The 27,309-nt window shown below is 37.4% G+C and overlaps 1 protein-coding gene across 1 annotated transcript in view; it reads left to right on the top strand.

Moving 5' to 3' along the window:
• fstl5 (follistatin-like 5) overlaps nt 1–27,309 on the top strand; it is a 140,212-nt gene that overhangs the window by 39,340 nt on the left and 73,563 nt on the right. Inside the window, exon 8 of the mRNA XM_053323687.1 lies at nt 23,968–24,164. Coding sequence (XP_053179662.1) covers nt 23,968–24,164 — 197 coding nt within the window. The remainder of the gene's footprint in view (nt 1–23,967; nt 24,165–27,309) is intronic.

The following is a 27,309-nucleotide window of genomic DNA, read 5'->3' as shown; positions in this document are numbered from 1 at the left end:
GACGTGTGTTTCTTTAAAAGTTATCCTGAGCACAGATCATGATTATTTTTTGGTTCCTTTGTGTTTTCCTTTTAGTCATTGTGTTTTTGTTAATGTCGTGTTTTTCTTTTTGTTGTTGTCATTTTCCCTTCAGGGCCACTGTAAGCATCTTCTAGCGGCGACTATGAACAGGAATGATAATGACAAGAAAGACCTGTTTGACTCTTTAATTTGGGCACTGGGCTATTGTTTTAAGAAAGACTTGAACAATTCTGAACCCGTCTTTTAATGCTGTGGCGCTCAGTCAGGTATTGCCATGGGCAGTGCATGGAAAGCTTTGCAGAGCATAAGGTCTTTTCTCTGTCCAATATATTAAAATGGTTGTTATCTATGGCCATAGGCTGTTAAATTAAAAAAAAACAATACCATAAATGAACTGTCAGTGCCAGATGGATGACATGCCTGTGCTACGAACGCTCTACTGACTGCCACAAATTGGCTCATATTCTCCGTATTTTTAGATATACAGAAGTTAATGAAATGGCTATCGGTCGGTCACCGATGGTCATTTCATCATTTATCATCACTAGCTCTGGGGTGAGCAATCATTGTAAACATATTTTTAATTAGAGATGTGTCTGCCATCTTATTTTAGACACACATCTGCTTGGCTGATCTAAAATTCAAGCAAAATCCTCCATTCTTCTACTATGCCACCCCTGATCAAATAAAGAAATGCAAATACTCTGAAAACAATGTGTTAGGCATCTGCCAATACATTTCTATTGGTATATTTACATAATTAATTTACTCAGGGTTTTCTAGCAAATTAGAATTTATGCATAAATGCATACAAATATTTCTGCATACAAATATGCATTCAACATACTATTTGGAAAGTTGAATTATTATTATTATTTTTTTTTTACAAAAACTATAAGAATTCACCATTATCTACAGTTCTGTATTCCAATTTCATAGTGATGTCTTAATGAGACCACAAATCATCAGCAAACAAGTCAAGGCCATCTCATGATCAATGAAAATAATATGCTTCATATCAATATGATAGACAGACAATTAGTCCCCAGGGCAAGCTTAGAACTGTAGGGAATGATTACATTTGAACTGACACCCATATGCAAAGAAGTTTAGCCACTATAGGTTCTGGTCCCAGCTGGATGAGTCTATGTTGGAAATGGACAGGCCTTGTCAGCTAGACCTTCTCTGAGCTTCTTATCTGTTTTGGAAGACTGGATAAAAAATGACAGCCATGTGTTGACTGAAGCTTCTCATTAGCACTAGGGAGAACATGTGACCCCCGTTTTCCCCTTGTACTGCATGGCAACTTAGCCAGGATCGGATCTGATTGAAAATTAAGTGGTGCACAAAAGCCTGTCCAATCTGTGGAGGGCAATGTGTGCATGAAGGCGAACAATGGCTGCAGCAAGCAATTGCCACGAGTGGAGACAATTAGGGATAAGGTTGTGGCACATCAAGCAAGTGGTTTCAGTGCATTCAGCACATCCAATTATCTGGGAGATCATACATTTAGAAAACCTTCCGACATTTGGCTCCCAATAAACCTTTCGTGCCCGATCTTCTCAATTTTTTATTTACTACTTACTGTACAGTTGCACGACATCATTTTGCAGCTATTGCATTGTGTTGTTTGGAATCGAATTTTTACATTAGCTTTGTCTCAACATGGAATTTAGCTGCTGTGGTTCCATTACAAAGGCCTGTTGCAGACTGTATGTCCTCGCAGACATATTCTTTGTTTTACTACTCATGTACTTCTGACCAAAAAAGCTACAACTTCAACTATAATCATATAGTACAATAAGTTTACATAACTTTTCTGCCTGAGACCTTGCCTTTTAGTTACATGGAATCTAGAAATGCAGTATATTAAAACAGCTGAAAATGCTTGAAAAACAAACACATGCTCATGAGTAAAAGTATTTCAATCTCACTCAACAACTTATTTAGCTGTGTAAAATAAATATATAGAACATTCTGTCTTCAACAATATGTAGTTTCATGCTTTATAAGCCTATATGGGCACTATTGACTATATACAAATACGGACAAGTGAAGCTAAAATATTTCCTTTTTGGGAGCTGCCATGTTGCTTGTGTGACATAATTTGGAGCCAGAGTCTGCGTAATAGAGTCTGCGTAATAGAGTCTGACGTTGGCGTGATGGCCCGTGGACCACAGCTGTACCTGTGCCCATGGAGCATGCTCCTTAGATCATTCAGAAATCCACAAACTTCTGCTTTAGCCTTCAAGCTACCTTTGATGATGATAAAACAATTAAATCGTGCAACTTTTCTAGACGTTCGAAATGTGATTGAGCTGAATGTATGACGTTCTTATAGTAAATTTTCATAAAACTTAATCTGGTGATTTATAGATGTCTTTCATAATGTAAGTCAATGTGAAATTTTTTTTTGGGGCCCAATAACATCACCTGATATAATTACATGGTTTGGCTGCTATGTAAATTAGCTTCAATGTCCGGTGACATTTCTGGGGACTTTTGTAATGTCTGTCTGTTGCCTGTCTATTGTAATGTACAGCTAAGCAGTATTCAGTGCTATATTTCACCTGTGTTGTTTTTGATTGTGTCTTTGTGCCTTTGGTCTGCATTTCCTAGAATCATCATCATGAGACAGCTGTTGATAATAAGGCTGCAACTAATGATTATTTTAGTGACTTGTTAAGCTTCCTATTATTTTCCCAAATAATAGTTTGGTCTATGAAATATAAATAAACCTTAGCTTAAAATGCTTATTTTGGTCAATCAACAATCCCTACACTTTGGTTGCCAGCGTCGCCATTCCCCCATGTTTCCTGTCTTTTTGCTAAGCTAAGTCAGCCAGCTGCTGTCAATAGCATCATATTTATTGAACAGACATGAGAATGGTATCAGTTTACTAATCATGCTCTCAGCAAAATAAGCAAATACACACGTTTCAAACTTTTTCTTTAAACACAGTGAAATTTGAAAATATGAGAAATTATGATGGGCTTTTTAATTTTTTTTTTTTTACAATTTTATCAATTTTTTAACATTAAAGGATTAATGGAAAACATAACCAAGAGAATGAAAATAATCTTAATGTGCAGCCCTACGTGCTTTACTGTGGCTCTGACACCAATTTTGTGTTAAGTCTATGCTATCTCATTTAATTTTTCCAAACATTTGCTATATAAATAAATGGTATAACAAATCAGATTAGGTCCATCTGAAAAACATAGGTTGGCTTGTGTACCCAAATCATCAGGGACATTTGTGGATGAGAAAGTACTCAGGGAGAAGACATTTCTGATTTTGCATAATCATTGAACGGGAAAAATCAATACAGGATGACATTGATGAGAACATGCCTCTGACCCCCCGACCAACCCCCTGAAACCTACACCTGTGACTGAAATATATTACGCATAGAGTTGGCCACCAACCATCCAGTGCATATTTATGTAGAAATGTGAAGGCAGAGAAGTCATGCTGCAGTACATAATGACTGTCCATCTTCAGCTTTAAGATCTGAAGCTGGAGCCAAGCATGTATCCTTAAACATTATTACAGATAAATTGAAATCAAGTGTTTTTCATTTGACTCATTATACATGCAAAAACAAAGTTCAGCTTTTTTTAAGTTTTTTTTTTTTTGAAACATAATATTGAAATTGAAAATAAAGTTTTTGATGACTCTTTAATATTTAATGATCAGGTAATGGTGTTATATTGTGTTTATGCTCATGAACTACATTGTGATCATAATGTATGTATATGTTGTGATTATATCATTATTTTAAATTGATGTGTTTATCTCTGCAAAGCTACAACAGATTACATATTTAGTCAGTTGTTATGTTAGTACTATATAACACAGCTACATTTAATATTTTGCTTCAGACAAGCACACATTCAGCACAGTAACAATAAGCATCTTTAATTAGGCTGTGTATATAAAAGTAGGCCTTGTTGAACTACAGTGCTTTTGTTGTTCGATGTGTCCGTGGTATCTCACTAGAGCAAACTCTTTGTAGACGACTCCCCTGGGCCTGCCAAGAAAAACATGCTCATGAAGCATCATAGCCACCCGCCTCTAGAGACCTTCTACCTTAACGATGTGTCTGCGTCATCCCACTGGAGAGTCAGTCCAGTGAGATGAGCTTGTGTACAGTAAAGGGCTTCAGAACCTCCTGTGCATTCTCGCTTTCTCTTAATGACTCTATGGCGCCATTAAGGCTGTGACCTCTGTATGAAACCTGGCATTGTCTTAGACAGCAGTGCCAAAGAACAAGCTCCTCATTAAAACCTAGAACTGTGGATCATTAAGTTTGCAAGGACGTCCAAACCATTGTCAGCTGCAGGGTCTTGGTGCCGGTCGCCTTAGAAATTCATTCATCCAGTGTACACTATGATCTACTTTGTGGATTAAAGGTTTTGCTCTACTTACCAATTTACTGATCTGAGACCACTCAACAAAACCTACACAAAAATAAATCCACTTTTCTTTTTAGATGTAATAGCTGCAAATTATATTTTTGGTTAAAAAAACTGATAGCTTTTATAGGTACTATAATCTTTTATGTTTAGAGATATTGAAATGTAAAATATTTTCTGCAAATATGCTGAATGCTGACTTAAAATCTAAAAGCTATAGCAACTGGTAAATGTTTCTTTTGAATTCTGTAGCACTCATGGCAGAGAAGATTAATGTTTCAGTTCAATCTATTCAAATGATATGCTCATCTGCTGTGTATCAGATCAGTTAATGCAGCATCATATTGGGTTTTTTGTAACTAAGAACAAGCTACACACATAAATGCTACGCAAGCTACAATGCTACACATATTGTACACTTCATGCTTGTTTCTTTAAAATGAATATTTATGACAACAACCTTATCACAGTCAACAAAGAGACAAAATAAGGGCAAACAAGCCATTATGTGAAAGACAAAGATGCTAAGACAGCGACATCCTCAGCCTTGGTAAACCGCGGCTCAATACCAGTCATCCTTATGCCATTTTTAGTGGTCAGTAAGAGAATGAATGTTCGACATGAGGCAGAGAAAGGAGAAGTACAAGGCCAGGTTGATGGCTCTACAATGATTGAAATAATGCAATGAAATTACTTTTTAGGAGAGGAATGAATGGTATCTCCATGAGTCACTTTGCCATAGGTGACACTGAAAAGGTTTATTGTCTGGAGCAGTGACACTGAGCATTTCTGTTTTTTACTAGTGGACAAATCAATGCTTGAGCGAACTTCAAAAATTTGGTAATTAGAAAACTATGAGTAACAGAACATAGCCTTCTTAAAGCAGTGATGGAACATCACAGTGAAACACAGATGTTGTCCCTTTCGTTTCATTGATTTTTCCTGCTTTTCTCTGTGACACCATCATCTGCTAATGATAGTCATATCACCAAATACATGGCACCGTTAGCCTTCCTTATTATAGCTGAATGAAGACAGATGCATTAGAAAAACAGTGCATGCATGACACAGTAGCTGTAGGGACTGGAACTGGCCCATTTGTTAAAAACTGATATGGTAAGGGAAATTTCAGAGTACAATGGTCTCATCATTCTTTGTGTCTCCGCTTGCAGGAATAGCTCTTCTCATACAGTCAGCAGGAAGGATGCATAAGAGAAGGAAGAGCATAACTGGTATTAGTACACATTAAATTAGGTTCAAAAATAGAACATACCATGAGTGTGAATTGTTATGTCAAGGTGATTTAAAACTCCATGCCTACAAATTAGAAAAAACAGAGCAAAGTAACTAAATGTGTATTTCACACTTAAACGAAATGTCCAGAGGAATAAACACACGTTGACTGATCACCAGTCTTCCTTGATTTGATCAAAAAGCAAGATTATGGAAACCAGCAGTCGTGGACTAAGCTGTCCAAAATATACAAAGACTGCTATACTGCATGGTTTTAATAGTAAAGTGAGGGCGAAAAGTCACCACCCATGGTGAGGAGAGTTAATATTTACTGAAGGACATGGCCTGGAGCAGCTATCACTTGAGCTGTTTGACAAGGATGCACAGCTACAGGTCTAATTTTAAAGGCTGCTGGTTCAGTTTGTTTATTCACAAACATAACTCCTGTCAAGAGACAGTACACTGGACCCCTAACATGTCACTTTAATTAGCTTGTTAAGTCATTGGTTATAATATTATACAGCAGCTCCTGTCATAATTGGGGTTTATATAAGCTGATATCATCAATATCAACAGTAAATCTTGACTTCCTGAGCAGCTCACTTTTTTATTGTTAAGGCCTGTTTCCTAAAAGCATCTAAAAGTACAAATGTAGCCCCTCTGCAAAACAAATCAAACGCAGAATTGGAACATGCTGTAACTCCAAAGTTGATTGATTGGTATTTTAATATAGGGTGCCACATAGTGGCTCAATGTTTAGCACTGTCCCCTCACATCTGGAAGGACATTGGTTTGATCCCTGCCTGGTCAGGCAGGGGGACTTGCATGTCACCCTTATATTTGTTTGGGTTTGCTCCCAAAGTCTAAATGTGCAGTTTGGGTAAATTGGAAGCATGTTACACATGTGTAAGGTATTTAAAATAATTAAAGACAAAAATAAGGTTGATCAGAACCTTGTACAGCAAACATCATCATCTTTCTATTTTTGCATTTTCAATACTTTCATGGCCACTGACACTCAATGAATAAAAGTAGCATTTGATGAAAAACAAGAGCTCAGTAGTAAACACAGATAGAATCTATAAATAGCACTGCAGACTTAAACCAAAATGAATGGAAACATGCTATAAATTCATGTCCTGTTTTTGTACAAGGCTGTTTACATCTGGCACTCGTCACGATCCTCTTCCTCCTCTCAGCCATGTAAATGGGCCATTATCCATACAACAATGATCTGAAGCGTATTTATAATGATGATGACGGTACAGTTCTGAGAAAAAGAGATGTTGTAGGACACTGGCCTTTTGTGGTGTGACCCCATACTTAAATTTCATCTGCACTTGTCAGCGTGCCCTGGAACTAAACAAGCTGGGGGTTTCTACCACTACTTGTTTTCTTGTCATTCTTCACATACTGTATGTTCCTTTCTTCCAAAAAAATCTAATGTGTGTAAGCATGGGCCGGTATGAGATTCTGGCGGTATGATAACCATAAGAAAAAATATCACGGTTCACAGTATGGCGGTATTGTGATTACAGCTCTAAAAGGTTCCTAAAAGAAAGAAAAATAAAGACAGACATGTTAATTTAACCTGAATCTGTAATGACAGTGTGAGGGGTCGTGATACTCCACGCTGCAGCTGCATCACCTGATTTCTGACCTGCACTTTCTGTCTTTGACCAGACTAAAAACGGCTCATACCTCAGGAACGGTAGGACAGAAAATTTGGTGGTTTCGGTTATCGTGGCTTTTTCAAATCGCGGTATACCTTGAACACGGTTATCATCCCATACAGTACCTAAATGTGTGCATGTCGTTTCATTTCCTTGTCGTAATGAGATTTCCACGTTCTTACGGATATTTTATAGAAGAGTGTTGACTTGATCTCAGGGCGATAAGAACTACATCAAGTGTTGCAAAGTGAATAGTGGGAGAATTTAACAACCATCACTTTGAGGCTTGTTATTAATTTGTGCTTAATTAAAACATCTACTTCAAACAACATCCAGGTTGATAAAATCACACTGCTACCCTACTTCGTTATAAACTGCTTACTTGACCCACATTACCAACATTATATTTCATGCAGCGAGCTAGACAAAATATTATTTTAAGTATCTGTATGGTTTATTTTTGTTAAATTTGTATTTATATTGATTTTTTGAGTATGTTTTAGGTCTCTCATTGTGTCTGTCAGCTTTACAGTGTTAATGATCAATTTTTAATAATTCATCACTTTCACAGAAGTCATATCCACGTGTAGTATATTGGCCGATATGATGACAAACTAACACAATTTGAAAAAAGAAGCTGTTTACATTTGGTCCATTGATCTTGAAAATATGAGGTTTGGGGTGAATGCGCACCATGTTATCAATATTTTGATTAAATTTGTCTCAGTACCCCATCTCTCTGTGTGTGCATCTATAAATAAGAATATATTGGAGTGCTTTTTCAGCAAAGAAAAAAAAATCCCTTGAGGATTTTTTCCACAAAAGCGCTTCTAATTTATACAGTGTTCATTTTTTGGTTGTTCACCTCCCCTATTTTTTATTATCTATGTGTGTTCAGTGATAGTCTAGACACCTGGGGCTTCATTTAACCTATTTATAATAACAATTAGCATCACCTACTTTTCACTGTTTCACTGTTCTCTGGGCATTTATAGTGAAAGAGATACTGAAATGTAACTTTGATTATTTATTTAGGCTTTTATTACACATATCTCAGTCTCAGAAGAATTTTCAGAAAGTAATAACTACTACTTTCAACTGTAAGTAAGACACATTTAACAAAAGTAGATAACCTAATCTCTTACCCATTAACTCTCTCTATTTTAGACCCATTAGACACAAAGGAAAATCCTATAAATAACAATAATACTATTAAAACCCTAACCCAACTTCAAGAGGGATTTCTGTGCCAGAGCTGTAAAATGAAGTGAATGAATGAACTGTGAGTGGCTAGAATCCTGAAAGCATAAAAGTTCACTTCATTTTCATAGTTAAACAAATAAAGAATATATCCTGTATTCTTTTCAAACAAACACTATGTTCAACTGCAGTCAGAAATTGTTGTTTTTTTGTTTGTTTTTTGATGTTTTCAAAGATAAACCACACATAAATCATAAATATTACATATAAACTTTATGCAACATTGATTTGAAGGACAACACACTCGGCTTTGATATCAAAACATGAACTTGTTCCTTTTGAAAATAAATGTTTGAGTTAGTTATTTTTGATTGACAGTGCCTAAGAAGAAAATATGAAATGATATAGTTAATTATCTTTATAATACATTAGCCCTCAACCCTGCAGACACAGCAAATCTATTTATATGTTGGAACTAATAGGTACCATCATTTTTTGTACAGTGCAATCCTATGAAGACACCGCCAAAACCCCTGCAGGTTTGTACACTTCAAGACAAGGAAATCGTGTCTTTGATCGATGGATTTATTTATAGCTTGCTCAGCTTCAAGGCATCCTATATTAATTTGCATGTTCATTATGTGCCTGAAATGGCCAATTATTCAATCAAAGGCTTGTGCAGAGGACTGGGCCACGGATCCCAAACAATCATATGACAAATTAGCCAATTAAAGATGTTTGATGTCCTTCCCCCCTGTAGTGCTGAATAAGACGTTGACAGTGCAGAATAATTTCATTGATGTTTAAAAGAGGAATTTCTGACAACAGATAAGAGCAGTTACAGAAAAGTCAACATTTATTTAACCAGAACATTGTAAGTAACAGATACATTAAGTACATAATTTTCCAGTAACACTTTGCTACACAGATGCACAGCTTTCACAACATCTTGGACTACAAGTTTTACTAATCTACTGTACTCCACTGGAGCAGTCATGAGATGAATAGGGGTGGGAATTACCACAGGCTCTATGATACAATATTATCACGATACTTGTGTCACGATACAATATTATTGCGACTTTAAATATATTGCAATATGCTGCGATATATATTGCAATTCATTACCTTTTTTCACCTGCAAATTATGTCCCCAAAGGAGAAAAAAGATCGATACTTGGTATTTGTGTATCGATACAATATTGCCATACAAAATATCGCAATACTATGCTGTATCGCTGTATCACCCCTAGGATTGAGTACTACTGGAGGGGTCACTGACAGTGATCGTTGACTTTCCCAACTTTTTTCTGTAAAATTTACATTTTAATGAAAACATGGCTTACATTAAGAATTTATTTAACCCTTGTTCGTTCTGTTGAAACCTCGTGACGTTATGAACTTGTGTAACCCTGAAAAACTCTTAGGACACTTGATGAATTGACCAATTGAATGCTGTTTCGAGTGTGTTTACTTATGGATTCCAAAACCATTTTTGGAGTCTGCAGAAGATGGCTTTCCATTAAAGTATCGGTTAAAAGCCCCATTCCTGTGCAAGCCATTATCCTGAAAACTTTTCATTTTATTGCTCTCTGCCCCCTCAATCTTTTTTGTTTCCACCCACTTTCTCCATCCTGGATATGAAGCCTTTGAACAATTTGGTAAAATAAAAGCGAACAATAGCTGCCAACATTGCTCGGAGCTGTGTGCTTGTGAGTAAGTCACAGATACAGAGATGGAGAGAGAGAAGAGAGTGTGTGGTGGGGAGAGGGCTGACCGCTTACAGGATTGTGGGTGTCTTCTCATATCAAAGCGTTGTTCCTTCTATGTATAGCACAACCCATCTGACCCGGTGACGTGACAAATGTGCTGGATTTTCAGGTGGTGGACAATGCAATAAAGTCAGCTATGGATCTCTTTTGAGGGAAAAAAGGGAGGGGGAAAAAAGATGACATTAGAAGAAACACAAGTTTGAAGGTCATGTTCTCTAGTCTGCTCCAAACATTTAATGTACATATGAGCAGAAATATATGATCAAAACCAGGAGCTGTTATCTTTTATGCATGAGACTTAAGATGGTATTATGGATTGTTTGCTTTTTGTAAAACTGTGTGTTTTAAAGTGGAAAGATATACAGTTATGTAATTAAAGATTAAATCTCCATCAATACATGACATTTGTTCAGAGTTGAGGTTGGCAGCTCATTTCTGACCTTGGGAAGTGCGGTTTACAAAGAAAGCCCACTAAAAGTCAGCTTACTTGCCTTTCCTGGAGCTTTTGACCACATAGTCTTTATCAGCACATTTGCTCTGTTGCCATGGCACTACGCTTTCAATTATTCTGAGTAAACTGCATTTGCTGGCAAAAACTGCATGGTTGATAGCTCCAGAGCAAATGAGCAAGTCAACCTTTAGCAGAGATTGTCTTATCATTTGAGAAACTGTGACTCAAGGTGTGTGGCAGATGTATACTTATATGCTATTCTTCATTTCTTTCAGAACCTATACAGTATATGTCAATCCTCAAGAACCCAACGTGACATACCAAAATGTTTAAAGAGGATCAAATAATATAATACATGACCAAAATTACGCCATATTACGGTTGTCATTCATAATTAAGTGTATATAAAACCGAAATAGTGAAATAGTGTAGTTTTTCTGCCTTTCTCAATCGGTAAATTGTAGTAGTGAATGTTGCAGTTAATTCAGTTTAATGTTCAGCGCACACAATGCTCAGCACATAAAAGCTCGTCTTTGATTTTAGTTAGAGAAGGTTTTTTTTTTTTTCCTCATGGCTCTATCAGTTTGAATGAGAGTCTGTCAAAAGCTGAAATGACTGAGCTGGCTGCCAATACGGGAGATTACGCCATAAATCACAAAACATTTCGATTCCTGACAAACCATCAGCAAGAAAAATGCATGTTCTGGACACAGAATAAATGCTTTACAATCCAGCTGACCTGGACCTGGTTATTCCTCCCTACTGATGGCCCAGGTGCACTTCAACAAAGACAGAAACATATATGATTAATGAAAATGTGTCAAAGTTGTCTTATATATTTCTTATGAGACTCTAAATGACCTTATAAACTTACAAGGGTCAAATTTGTAACCCTTGGGAAATAGAAAATAGAAAAACAAACAAACAAAAAGTCAAAACAAAACAGTCATACTTGCATAATGCTGCTTAGTATTTGGCCGTATTTGGTCATTTATGTCCGTTATATCAATTGCACTGGCATGCAACCAGACAGTTTGAGACTTTGAGAACTCTTAAAAAGATCTGTGTGGATGCTGAAACAGTGGCAAGTCAATGTTGTGACAAAAGTCTTGTTTCTATCCCTGTTTGCAAACCTGAATGTTTTATGACCCGATCAATAAGGGCTCCTGAGTATGCCATATATGGGGCAGTAGATCTATGAGTGCAACTCTTTATGGTTCCCAGCTATGAGTCCAGTGGCTAGATAGATGATAATAGAGTCCTTTAACCTAATAGTGACCCCACTGTGGGATTAAAAGCAGGACACAAGAGGTATAGTTATAATCAGAGTGTTACTGGCAGTCAGTGTAAGGATCTGCAAAGGAGGCTGTTGGTGTGTGTTGGTGTGTGTTGGTGTCCAGTAATGTCTTACTATAATACTGGCCATTACATAAACTGGATAGAGTCGTGTACTCCTTTGGACTCCAAAACAGACTTATAGCAGGGTAGAAATGTATCCATGCAGTGCGGCTAAGCTGTTTGGAGACCAAATAAACTCATAAACACTGATACGCTGAGTCAAAGAAGCAACAAATGTCCCAGTACAAAGATGCTATCAGGGTAAAATATAAATTGCAACTTCTGCCAGTATGGGTGGGGGAACTAATCAATTCCCGGGGGAGTCGCAGCTTTCCCTTCTACAATTCTGAGTCAATTCACTGGTTCTAAGAATCATTTCTTCTCACGTTGTTAATAATGTAATGTTGATGAAACGAAAGCTCAATCATGTTGGAAAAGTGCTGTTAATTTGCAGTTGATCTTCAAAGAAGGAAAGAGTTTGGTCATATTTTTGATATAAAGTGGAAATTATAATTTAAAAGCAAGTCTGGTGACACATGACTTATATCTGTATATGCTATATTTTAGTTGCATTGAGTATACTGACTGAAAAAGTTAGCTATGGTAGCTTATGACAAGAAAGTCCTCTTGAAACCTGTTACCTAAGCAACCAGATTTACAGCCACTGAATACTGGATCAGTATTCAGCCAGGCTGGTGGTCAGACTGATCTACTTGTTCATATGAAAATCAGCGAATTTAAAATATGCTATCACTGTCTCTGCTGCACAGTTCATTTCATTTCATACAAGAAAAATAGAGAGTTTCTGTCTGCTTTCATGTCCTCAGAGAAAGTGTGTTTGTTCATTAATTGACTTGATTCAACTTGATGACCATTAAGTCTTTAATAAGAAGAGTAGATAACCTCAAAGGACTGATGTGTTCGATGTAATTGAATAGACATTGTGGAAATAGAATAGTTTTAATTTGTGTATAATCTCCTTAAAATAAGAATTGTGTTTTCAATATGTTAGAATGAGCCCTTTGTATCTATATAGGGACTGCTCCCTATATAGATACAAAGGGCGCCCATGTTTTTACCAAACACGGCAGAGAGGGTCGCATTTTTGTAACTTGAATGCAGAGCGTGAGGAGAGGCATATTTATTTGGTTGCTATCTGTAACCCTATCGCTACATGCAACAAAATCCTACACAACTCTACATCAGACAAATGTTTTGATAAGTTACTTTCACACATGCAATGCAATGTTCAAATCAGTTGGACCGAACAGACTTTTTATCCTGCCCACTCCCTTGCAAAAACTTTGTGCAATCTCTGATAGGGTTGCAAAGTTCAAGTATTTTCAAAGTTAGAAACGTTCTATTGCAATTAATGGGAATATATGGGAATGAACAGTAATATACCATAATTCATAGGAATATATGGGAATGAACGTAAGTAAACTGGAAATAAAAATAAAACACATATTAGCCTATAACATGGAACTTAATAAAGTTAGAAAAAATATCTTGTAGCATAATCTCGGTTAAAACAACCAGATTTAATGCAGTTGAATATCTCCCCTATTCCTCAGTCACCTATTACATTACTTACTGCAGGGCTACACCCCCTACATGCACTGTGCATTCCTCCATCACATGCACATATGCTTTCTGTAACCCAGGACTATTGAAGCCACAATTTTGAACACAAGGACTACATAAAGTCAAGTAAGTTTTGATGATATTAATGTGATAAATATATTTGATCTATGTTATTAAAGTTTAACTTGCAAATATTTAATCAAAATGTGTTTGCATAGTAGCTGGCTAGCTGGTAAATAAGATATGATAAATGTAAATAAATCAGTCAAAATGTTGTTTAAAATAAAAAAAGTATTAGTTTGTATGCATGTCTGCTTATGACACATTTCCAGTTAATATCTGTTAATATCCGTTAATTCCCATAAATTCCCATATATTCCAATAATTCCCATGGAAAGTTTCCAACTTGGAATATTTCCAGAATTCCCCAGTTTAAATTCCCATGGAAAGTTTTGAGAAATTTGACAGAAATTTGCCTCTTTGCAACCCTGATCTCTGATGGAATCCTTTTGTGAATAATGCGTACTGCATGTGTAAAAGGGCAACTCCAGACAATATCTGGAACCGATTCTCTGGACATTTTCCAGAGTCCATATGAGAAAATATCTTATGGTTACTATAAGAACAGAGTCTCTATCTGGCACAACATTGAATATTCCCCTGTCTGTCTGCTATAATCCAAATATAGACCTGCAGCAGTGTTTTGTTGATTTGATACCTTGGCCTAGGGCGTGTTCAGCCCCTGAGCCACTGGCCTCTATCATGTCAACAAGACCTGTCGCTGAAGGAGTAAGATCTAAGTAATCAACTCTACTGAGATCTGATTTGAGATGTGAACAAAGCCTCACTCTTCTCGCTGTCTCTCCCTCTGCTCCTCATTCTTCTTTCAACTGTGTTTCTTTCTCAGTCTAACTCTGTCTCATTATCTTTTGGGTGCGTGGTGCCATTTGGTTGAAAATCTGTTTAACAAACCTGCACCCTAAAAAGTTGGGGTAATTTTTTCCCTATAGAGCAGTGGGAAAAAAAAAAAAAAAAAGGAGAGGTTTATGAATAAGGCTTTAAAAAGTTTGGAAGAATGTTTCTGTTACAGCCTTGCTCACTAATGCATGCATTGTAATCATTTAATTGGAGCTCCAGCTCACAATATTGCTATACTACCCTGTAAATACAACAGAGAAGTCAAGATGAATCATAGGTTTGCATTAACTCAATTGAATTAATACGATGCATCAGGACACACAGCATACAGCATAGTCACCATAGCCAGAAACCAGAATTAGAATAAAATCCCAGTAAAAGTGAAAGTTGTGGGGTATTATAGTGTATAGTAGCAGATGGTACAAAGCTGAGATTCTTTAATAAGGATATTTAGAGGCTCAGAACACCTCTGGAGGCTTCTGTCAGAGCCTGGTGAAGAAGATGAAGGTGGGATGGGTGGGAGGGGTGAGCTGGGTGTGTGGGTTGAGGTTCGAGTAAAGTCTCCTGGATGATAATGATCGCCTTCAAGGTGAGAGAGGAGGGGTGCGAGGGGTAATACATCAAAGATTAAGACATGAGGAAGAAGTAGCACTCCTGATGAAAGATGTGAGGGAAAGAATTATACCTGCGTCCAGGGAGGAAACAGTAGTGACAGAGACTGAATGAGGGGAGGGAATCTGTCTTGAGCTGTTACCACACAGCCAGAAAGTAACCAAGCAAACACAAAGTAAAGTCTCCCACTGTTCTCTGTAAGAGGTAGGTGCAAAACCTCTTAAATAAGATGTTGGGATAGTTATATGTCCAATTTTGACATTGTAGAAAGTGGTTTGCCTTTCCTAACTGTGACCACAACATAAGTATTAAGTTAAATTTAACAAAACCATAGCTAATAGAGGTTGCAGATCATAAAAAGTTAATTTTGGTGTTTTTGTTGTTTAGGAAAAAGGATTTCTCGCCTCTCATTAGTTATCAGTAGTTATTATGCATGAGTTTAATAATTAAAACCATCCACAAGCTTCACATCTGTCTTCAGATGATTATATGATATGATCAAAAGATCCAGGACAGCTTTCAAATGGACCTTGTGGTGAGATTGTTTTCTCAAGGTTAAGAATGAACTTGTAAATCTCAGTACTGTATATCTTTACTCCCTTATATACATACACAAATCAAAGAGTGAATGATTTATTCTAAACTAGTAGTCTCCTCTCTGTGCTGTGAGGGTTTTTTTGCCTTTGTTTCATCCTGGGCAGAGTGGCTGTGACGAGGTTGCAGCCCTACTGCCCAGATATCCATTTCAGATTCAGCCAGGTGTTACGGCAGTGACACCTCTAGTTGCTGTTAAAGATTGCAATCAGTGACCTCTGATTTGGGTAACCCAGTTGTCATGCTGTGCTGTCTTGATGTATTGTGAGCCGTGGCAGTACTCAGGGCCCTGGAGACGGAGATAGAAAAGCTGGAGTTGGGTGGGGCAGGAGCGCTTAGGGAGAGCACAGATGGGGCAGCAGTGTTGACTGCAGCTATTCAGCTGAGCCACCATCTTTCTTAATCTAAATAAAACAGTAGTGCTTTTAAAGGGGCAGGTCGAGGAGGTGTGGGTTGAGTTCACTTTGGTCATGAGGTAATGACAGGGGATAGCATGCAAGGTCTGCTTTTTTCTCTCTGACTATTCTAGGAAGGATTAATATGTATTTTTAGCTCTGTGTGAAATAACTCTAAGCAGAGATCTGCATGTTAAAGAAATGTTTTGGGTTTGTTTTCTGTGCAGTTTCTGGATTCACAAAGTAACTTGTGATTCTCATGAGTGCCACCTGGATTTATAGTGATTGCTCATGCAAGAGTGGTTTCTCCGTACCGCTTGGCACAGTATGCATGATGCACAGTGGTGCTCTTTTCAGCTGCTTAGAGAGCAGGAGTTATTATTTTTCACTATTCAAAAAATTCTACAACACAGTGACTAATTCCATTTCTCACAAGTATAGGCTATATAAATCAACAAATACTTAAAGCAAACATTGTAAGCCTTCATGCTTCATCTAGCTTGTTTATCACTATCACAGGGTGTACAAGAGTCCCCCTGCTGATTGGTGCTGTCATACCCAGAGGACTGTCATTATGTTCTGGTCTTCATGCAGTTTTGTTGTTCCTATTTAGGACAAAGACGATTTACATGTTTTTCAGGTTCACTTAAGTGCCCTTAAGCCAGTGTGGTGGACATTGTTTAGTGATGGGAGACTAATTGCTGAAACTCGGGTGCAGCAGTGAACTTAAACGTGATCCATGTTAAGTCATATTGTGTAATGGCACACATACATGAACAGTAAACAGAATTCACACATCTTGACAAATCACATTGTGTCAGGAGCCCCGGTGGCCTAATGACTGATACGCAGACCACATAATAGCAGCGTCCATGGTTCAACTCATGGTCATTGGACCCTTGTTGCACGTCATAGCTCTATCTCTCTCTCCCTATCGTCTATCTCTATCCACTAACTGTCAAATAATGGCTAAATGCCCAAAAACTAATCTTCATAATCACATTGTGTACACATTGAAGTTAGATTTCGCAATATTTCTCAGACAGTGTACTATTGCATTATGATTTGCTATTCTTTCTGACATGACATATTTGAAATTGCATTAATCTTACACTCAGTTTCACTTTTAAACTAATAATACAAGTCTAGCCTAAGTCTAGTCTAGTCCAGCAGGCCTGTAACAAACCTTGTCTTCATGAAGGTTGAAAATGTAATAAGGTTATAATATTATTATTGTCTTGTATTTGTGTCCGCTCTGTTTATATAACAGTGTGTGGTGGTATCTCTGTATAAAAAGTGTCATATAAAAGAGAACAAAGGCGATACGCAGACCTTCATATACAACTCCCAGTGTGACTTCACAACATGTCATTTATATTTCTGATCCTTTTTTTTATCATGACATGAGAGTCACGTTGGTCTTTCAGCTGGGATTATATGGTGGGTAGACAGTGTTAGGGTCTACAGTTTATAGTTATGTGCAGAATGTGAATCATTCATGGTCATATTAGCTGTACATGTATTTATTAAACATTACATGGAATTTAGCTCACTGATTAAATGCTTGCTGGCAGTTTTTTCACATCATGCTGTTGGTGTATAGGCTTTGTTGCACAAGTGAGTCATGGACTACACAGCAGTACTTTCCATTGAAAATGGCAAGAGGAATCAAAATCGAAAAAATAGCATCTTGAATGTAATGGCTAAATTCTGAATTACTTGAATTTTGAGTTATCTGGTCTTTTTATGTTGACCTTGGTAGCTTCTTCTTTGATAATTCTTAATCCTCAGTTTGGTCTCTGCCCTCTATAAATGGACTCTCAATCTCATAGTTGTATTACAGTGTTAAAGTCCACCTTTGGGCCCTATTCTGGCCCTGTTTTAATGGCTGCAGGGATTTAATCAACTGAAGAGGAAATCTTCTGTGCATTTTAAAGCAGGATGACAGATACTTGTAAGAATCACCTGCTAAATTATAGATCAGTGCAGACTGCTACACTGACGTTCCTGCTTTAATCACATTAAAGCTTTATTTTTTATTTAAATGTGTCTAGAGTTTCAAGTTTGTTAAAACCATGCTGTTTATTTACATCTACAACATTATTCTCATATTTGATGCACATTTTTTCTCTCAAAGCTTTTAGTTTGGAGCTTCTTGAAATAATAATCAAATTACCAGCTGAATGTTGTGGTGCCTGAAATAAGTGAGATTTCTTGACATCTATCTCAGTGTGACTTTTAACACCTTTTCCACACTTCCAATGTAACAAATTGAGTGTTTCAGCAGCTATTTGGAGCCTATTTGGTCTATTTAGACAGAGTATACTTATTACTTTTGGTGTCAGTTATGTGCATAAATGGCCAGTCCAGTGCAGACCACTTCATTGATCATACTTTAATTGTATTTGTTCCAGCAGATTTTCCAATGAGACACAGCTGAAACGGGGCTGTGTAGACACTAAAAATCAACAGCTTTTCATGCTGTGTCATTTCATGTCCCGCTTGTTTGTGCCTCCCACCAATTCCCCACAATACAAAAATGCCAAACCATATGGTCAAAGCGAATGTCAAGGTCGAGAAAATACCAGCGTCATTTACACCAGACTTGCTGCTGCTTTGAAAATAGAGCCCCTTGTCCTACATCAGTACCACTTAAAACACACTATTTGAAGGACCATTCCAAGTATTCCTCAAACACTATTTATTAATCAGAGACTTCTAAACAACTCTCTTTACCCTCCATAACTAATGATTTACCATTCCTTATAACTTCAAAAGCCTGAAAAAAAGCCTGGGTAAAACTAGATGCTTCCATGCAAATGTGTAGCAGTAATTAAATAAATTAAACTGTAAAAGTGAGAGTTTGACAATGACTATAACTGTAAACCTCTTCCACTCTTTGCATTTTGATATCAAAGCCTTTTACCCACACACACACACACACACACACACACTCGAGCAGCCTTCTTCTACCGTGTTGCTCTTTTTGATAAATGGTTTTAATCAAATAAATCATTTGTCTTCAATCGATACGGCGCATATGAGTCCTCTCACTCTGACACACATCTCCATCTTGTTGGGGACTTGACCTCCACATTATATGAACAGTTCAAGGCAATTAATTAGAAGCAATGGCTTTTCACAAAGGACCTGGTCGGCCTCTTGCCACATACAGTATGGAGCCCATGTGACCAAACATTTGTCAAAAACAAGGTCATTGAGTAGGTGAAGGTAAATAGTAAAAGAAATTATGACAACTGTGTGTCCTTCATGTGGTACTGTATTACTAAACTGTTGTGGAAAATGTTGTGTGTTTCATCCACGATTAATGTTGAGTCTTACAGTTTGTGGATCTATTACATGCGACACAGTTAACTCTTTTTCAAACGGTGTTTACTCAGCTTGTAATTGGATAGCAAAAAAAAAAAAAAAAGGACTGTTGTCATTAGCATGTGTTATAAATGAGCAGATATCCTGACAACTCTGAAAGGAAAGTTTTTAGATTACTCAGGGGAAAAGGAAGATTGGATCATGTTTAGTAATTAAACTTCAGTAAAAAAAAAGAACGGGACTGTTCACAGATGAATTCAAATCTACTTCCTGTCTTTTTAACCATAGGGGAAAGAACCACATCAAACATAAATGAAAATGTTGTAACAGTCTCTAGAAAGACTCAGGATCTTTTGAGTGCAGCTTCTATGAAGGTCATTCTGTTTGTAGGCAAGGCAACGCAAGGCAAGGCAAGGCAAGGCAAGGCAAGGCAAGGCAAGGCAACACAAGGCAAGGCAAGGCAACACAAGGCAAGGCAAGACACGGCAAGGCAAGGCAGCTTTATTTATATAGCGCATTTCATACTCAATGGCAACTCAACATTTAATAATAAGAATTGGAAATAAAAAAACAACATAAAAACATGCAATTTGAGAAATAAAAATAAAACCCAATAATAGTAAACACATGGAAACATTAAAACATACCATTAACCCCGCCCCCCACCCACTAATAATAAAAACAAAGTACAGAAAAATAGAAAGAGAGAGAAATAAAAGACTAGAATAGAGCATTAAATATAAGGTTGCAGCATAAAATAATGATTTGCTTTAAAATCATTAAAAGGAGTGCAAATGAAAGATTAAAATTTAAAGTGCTTTGAAAGAGCTCAATCATATGCACATGAGTTTGTAGTGTTGAATATGTGAGAAGACACATGAAACTCTTACATGTAAGGATTTTTTTGGTCACTCTGGAGTAAACATAAACTTGAAATGAGCATGTGCATACATCATGTTATTGTCATTCCTGTTTATCAATCCATCTTGTTTCTTTGTTTCTTTAAAAAAACAAAAAACATAACGTACCATGTTATTTATGGCATCTTCTCAATTATTCTACATTCAAGCTCACCTGCATACACACATAAACACACATGTTTCTTATTATCTGTAGTGTACCCAAATAATACAATCCAAACATACAAGAAGGTTATGATTGACAGTTCAATTTATTGATCCATAAAAATATGGAAATTAAAAGTGTTCCCACCCACTAGGATGCCGCTCAGCCAAATAGCAATCACACTGGATCACAGTTGGAGTAGTTTAGCTGACTCTGCTATCATTTGGCACCAGAGCTAATAGCATTGGTACAGTGAGCAGAAATGAGGCTGAAGAGACGAGGCATGTGTTACTCTTCTTTATTTTTGTCACAGTTAGATAATTCTGAAAAACTGTGCTCTGCTATCTTTTTATCCTGTATTGATTTGTTACCATTATGCAATAAAAAGGAATAAAAAATATCAGATGATTGTCTGCTGACAATATGAGTTTTTATTCGGGTTCATCTAGATGGATGATTGGAATCATTTAACTTCAGCAGGCAGCAATATATATGTATTAAATAAATAAAAAAAAAACTATCATGAATAAAATCATTGAACTTGCTTTTGTAAATGGAGTGATTACCCCGACAATCACATGGACTAAGTAGGCAGGTTGCATTACACTGTGTCCCACTAATAGTAACAGTGTGAAAGCCATTTGGGTAGATGAGGAGATCCCAATCCTCTGTTTTAATCGGGAGATCTAAATGCGACTTAATGGATTGGACTCGAAAGTGCAATAAAAAGGACTATGGCATGTTAGCTAACTTCATTTGAGAAACACAATGGAAGCCATTGTCTAATTAATGCTGACACTCCCCTGTGCAGACAGTTACTGATTGGATACTCCAGGGTGTAGATACTGCATGTTAGAGAATGTGTATGTGCGAGTTTGTGTGTGTGTGTGTGTGTGTGTGTGTACGTGTGTGTGTACGTGCGTGTGTGTGTGTGTGTGCGCGTGCATTTGCCAGTACTTGCTCCTTTGACGCAGCTGACCTTCATATCCCTTGGGTATGCCAGCAGCCATTTATATTTTATTCATTCTGCCTTTTGTGACCAAGACAGCTTCTCTGTCAGTGATGCTTGTCAAAACAGACTCTGTCCCATGATATGCAGCATGCCACAGCCTGCAATCTAACAGCTGATGCAGTTTCGAGGGCAATAATTAAACTTACTGGTTCTATTCCCAAGAATTAACCACCTCCGCTTATTGTTTAAACAGCCAAAGGATTTTTTTGTAACGAAACAGATCCTCCAGTTGGTTTGTTACCTGCAGTGTCTGGTAGAGAAGACAGCCACCACTGATGTTGTTCACACCTTGTTAGTTGCAGGAAGCTTCAGACTGTGCATACAGCTGTAACATCTGTCAACAAGTCAGCTGGCATCTAACTGACAGGTGTTCCTGCTAAAACAAACTGAGGCATTGTTCCAGAGCTCCTTGCTTATATGTTTAATTCTCTCCACCTGGCTATGTGAGGTTTCAATTATTTAGTTCTCCAAGTTGTTGTCGGAAAACAAAGCTCTGCAAGAAGAGATTTCCATTTTCTACAGCTCAGAAAAACTTAGTCCCTTTTTAAAAAAATACAAATTTACAGATGGCGAAGAAAAAAAAAAAGAAGAAAAAAACCGACGTGAAGTATCTCAGTGAGGTGTTGGGCCACCATGACCTACCAGAGCTGCTTCCTTGGCAAGTTTATAGATGAACACCATTCTTTAAAAATATGAAGGTGCTTTCATGATAGTAGAGAGATGCTGTGTATCACATCATCACTCAAAAATCTCCTATAGGTAGTAATTGGCTTGAAATCTGATGACCAAAGCTCTGTACAGTTTGATTTATAGTTCATTCTCTTGTTGACAATCATTCTTTGTCTTTCTTTTTTTGGTAGAATATGAACTGTAATATAAAAAGCTGCACAAATCCCCCTCCTCAACCTCACACATTTATTTTCAGTCACAACACAAAATACTTTGGAGCTAGGAATTAAGTTCCTTTTCCTCAGGACTTTACAAGGTCGTACCACAATTAGATGGAAATGACTTGATGGCATCCGTAGAAGCCTATTTGATATCACTGGCAGAGTGTTAGGATAACTCCTCTCAGCCTCTTATATCCAAATAATGGTTAGCATCAGGATTACACCAAGCATCTTATTTAAATACCCGCTGATTGCTCAAGTTGTTCCGCTGAAGGAATGAATGCCCGAAGACATTTAAAAGACAAAAAAACGAGACGCCTATGCAGCCATTAATGACATGTCATCGGTTTCTTGGGTGGCTCTGATTTTGCTAAACTAGTCATCAGCTCTCAGCAAGTACCCAGCTCTACTGAGTGGAGATCTCATTAGCACACTCGCTAAATCATTCTCGCCTGATCATCCTCCAACAAAGTTCATTTGTCTCGCTGAAGACGCCACACAGCAGCTATTATTCCATATTTTCCCAAGTAGGTGATCACACCGTGCGACGTGGAAGAGATGTCACCTTCCTCCCCTGGGATTTTAAAAGCATCTCGGCGTACAATAAAGTTTTTTTTTTCTCGTGGGTCGGTTGACATCAGCTAATATAACTGTTATTAGAGGAGAAACACTTCCAGATCTAACAATGAGAAGTTGATATGACATGTGTCAACCGCTAGTTCTAGTCATTATTTTCTCTTTGCCTCGACTCTACTCTGCTGAACCTTTCATGTAGTTGACTTCTTTGATCCGGTGCCTTTGATGGCGGATTGTAAATACAACACCATCATGTTTTCTGTGCTGTCAGGGTTAGCTCTTGACACCTGTGTGATGGATTTGTTCGTCAGTTTCTTTGTGTTGAATGGGAGGGGTAGGTGGGAGGGGGGGGGGGGGGGGGGGGTGGCTGCTGCTGCTTTCTTAATTTGTGGCAATGAAACACGGGCCCGACTGTCACCGTTTGTGTTCACCCCTCGGGAAAATAATCCTTAGCATTTTCTTATTGTGTTGCAGACAATCATAGACATGCACAGATTTGGGTTTTAGCTGAATATAAACAGCTGCTCATTGTTTAATAATGGGAGTCTTTGGGGGGGGATTTTTTTTTGTTTTCACAGGTACTAATTGGCTGAGATTTCAAACATTGCTTCCAGGTTTATAAATCATAAGTCCAATGCTTTTAATCATGTGCTGGTTTCATCACCTGGGAGTCTTTTAGCTATTAATGAAATACCTGCTTTTAGACATCCTATTAACATTTCAACGTTTTTAGTCATTCAGACAAAGCAAAAAAATCACCAGACTCATCCTTTCAACTCTTACAGGAGGGGTGTTGAGAATTGTGATGTTGTGAGTTTATTATTTTATTATCATTTTGTCCTCCTAACCGTTGCACTTCTCCTTTTTTGTCCTTTTGTCACACAGACGATGACTGTAGATTGAGCGACTACCGTCGGCTGAAAACCAAGATTCTGGATCTCCATGATAAAAGATACATGGGGTCTCACGTCCACGGGGCCCACAAGGACAACATGGCTGTCAAGAAGCAACTGGTTGATATGATGTTCAAACGTTTTGATGCGGATAACAACGGTCAAATAGATGCCAGCGAACTCTCACAGGTAACTCAACCAGTTGCAATCATTTGACCTTGACTTGATCCATATCATGATCAGTGTAGTAGTGGTTATGAGTATATCCAGATGTCCCCCTCCCACATAAATAAATGTAGTGTGTGACAACTACCTCTTCATCCCCAAAAACACAGACAAATCTGTGGCGGTAATTTTAGTTATATTGAGTTTTTAAGTAGTAATGTCCTTGGAGGGCTGCATCGTTTAACCCACAGTAAACTCATCATTCATTTATTATTTCAAACTTTATTTTAAGTCTATTAAACATGCACATTTTGCATATTCACTGTGCACTGACTAAAAGCTAAACCAGCTTGGCATTAAATTAAAATTGATTAAATTGAAGTCTACTAACTGAGCACTGCATGTGTTTTAGCTATAATTAGTCCCAGATTACATGACTCCTTCCAGGAAGCATCTTGGAAAAAATATTAGGACTTTAGTTAAATGAAATGAGGCATTACCAAAACCCTGCTTAGTATTTGTTCTGAGACTTTCCTTTGTAAAGACACCTCTCCAAATCTGTCAAAAGTGCAGATACTTTGTATTTAAATATCCATCTAAAAGGAGACCACACGTGTGCTCAGGTGTTTAAACCTGCTGCTTTGATGTCTGCCATAATTGTGTCCATTTTACTTCTCTTACCCTTCCCTCTGGTAGCTGTTTTGCGTGGCTTTATGTAAATCTTTTGAAAAGCAATATGGGTCAGAGGAGCCTAGTGCTCATGGGAGGCTGCAGCCTTTGACCAGCACTGCCAAGAGGGATGGTTGTAAAAAGAAAAAAGAAGAGCTTTTTTTATAGCTGCCAAAAGGAAGGAAGGCGTTCTGTGCATAACAAATAAAGTCTCCCGGTACCTGAGGACTGATTCAATATAGAAAGTATTTGAATAATTGAAAGGGTAAGCAACCTTAGGAGGTTTTCAGAACTGTGATGCCAGTTTCTGTTCTTTGGTCAGTTTCCTGCTGATCAAATAGGATATCCCATCTATACAGGGTCACCTTGGTTAGCTTTGTCAGTGCCCTCTTCCCTCATAGGAAGGTCTCATTAGATTTATTTGATTTTTTTTTCCTTTTTTAGTGTTTTGAGTTCAACACAGTCAAATAACTCCTGAAAGCAGTGATATTTTTGCCATATTTTCATATTATTAACATATTTTTACATGTTTTTACATTTACATGGTAGCCTGTGCCAGCATGGGAAAATCACTGCTCAGTGAGTGAAATGCATAGTCAACAAACCATGTTGTGCTGTGTTTTGTGGAATAATATTGTCAGTATGCGCTGAATGTGAATTTGAATATGCCCTTTTAATCTACTGAATATTTCACTGGACAGATTTTCAGTCTTATTGGTGTTGCCATTTATTCTACTCCAGGCCATGCAGTACCACTCCACCTCTCCTTAGGTATTTGAATGACACAAGCTAGTCAGTAATAATTAACATCCAGATGGAGAAGCTCTTTTCAGGGATTTCTCAAGGGCTGCTTTTAACCTTCCTCCCATTTTTATCATTCACACATATGGGAATGTTGGCAGCTTTCATACAGTGTCAGCAACACAACCCAAATTCTTACAGAAAAGAGGAGAAGGGAAGATTTCTGGAATAGTCGGGAATAATATCAATGGATGGCAGGTGGCCCTCTTAGGTTTTTTAACTGAGTTCAGAGTTTTTATGCATATATGCATACATTCATGGCCTTCTTGCTTTCTGTCTTCCGGCTTTTTATCTATCTATTCAACTCATCTACAAAAACAAGATTATAATATTAAGATTTTTTGTCGCTATCAGATTGCAACTCAAAAAACAGCTTTGTTTTTGTTTGTCAAAACTCAAATATTTACATATATCTACAGACTAAAAAGGTTGAGAAAACTTTTGAGTTTCTGCAGACTTTTCCCAGCATAATAAATATTAGTCACAGCATAATAAATAATTCCATGATAAATTTAGAGCAAAATAGCTTCATCAATCTGATAAATCACTTAATAAACGAAGTCAGTTGTGGGTTGACAGTGCATCAACATAAAGGCGCCTGAATGTAATTATGGATTGGGTCTTTAATGAGTTTTTATATTGGTGTATTAGCTGTTCTCACAGCTGCATTTCAGAATGTAATTTGAGAGAAATTAATAGCTCGGAAAATACAGTTTCCCTTTCCGTCCAAAGGATGTGAGTTTCAAATATCATACACAATACATAAAGGGTTAGAATTGCTTTGATTGCATTGTCAGGGTAATCTGTATGTTTTCTTAAACTCAGTCGCTTAAGCTAGAACTGCAGAGTTTTTGCCTTATTGACAAAAGATGAATATGAAAGAAGATTTATGCAAATTAAATTTTGATGTGAACAAACACTCAAAAGGAGCATTGCACAAGCAAATCACAGTCTTATCAGCAGTTGAAAGTACAAAACCGTGCCTGTCACCCTGTGCCCTAAAGCAGCCTTTATAATTGGGGCATTCTCTGATCTAATTTGAAATTCTAGGATGGAAATCCTTCACATTGGCTTACTTGACTTGCTAGATTGTGCACCAGAAGGGGCACAGGGAGCAATTGTCACTGCCCTTTTAGTCTTGGGTGCCCTTTTGAAATGGCAAATCAAAACTCATCTCTTCGAGCACTGCCTGTATCTATCACTTGACCAAAGACAGAATGTGTGAAATTATGCAATTTCCCCAAAGAGATTGAGGACGGTAAACAGCTTTGGACCTTGCTTTACCCTTGTCCATCCTAGCTGTTTTGTATAGCAAGTTGAAAATATATTATTATATTGAAAAATACAATAACACATAAAGGTAAAGATATGACTGCTCTGACTGCTAACTGTGATTTTAACATGGTCACACTTATGACATCAGAATCGGGCCCTTATCAAGACAGAAATAGCCAATAATGAGCTTGCACATGTTTGAAAAATAAAAGAGGAACAATACTGTAGAGCCACACACTCTAGATCAGCAAAATAGTAAACGCTTCGGGATTTAAATTATCAATGCATATGATGTTTGTGCTTAGAAGTATGACACAAGTACCTAAATTTGATTGTATGGAAACAAATGAAGTTGACTAAGGAGACAAACATAACATATAAATCTGAATCACGGATCTGAATCACGTGGTTTGTATAGGAACAG

Source organism: Scomber japonicus, chromosome 8 (assembly GCF_027409825.1).
Source record: "Scomber japonicus isolate fScoJap1 chromosome 8, fScoJap1.pri, whole genome shotgun sequence".
Classification (NCBI taxonomy): domain Eukaryota; kingdom Metazoa; phylum Chordata; class Actinopteri; order Scombriformes; family Scombridae; genus Scomber; species Scomber japonicus.
Note: the sequence above shows the minus strand (reverse complement) of the source record. Positions and strands in the feature narration are given on the sequence as shown.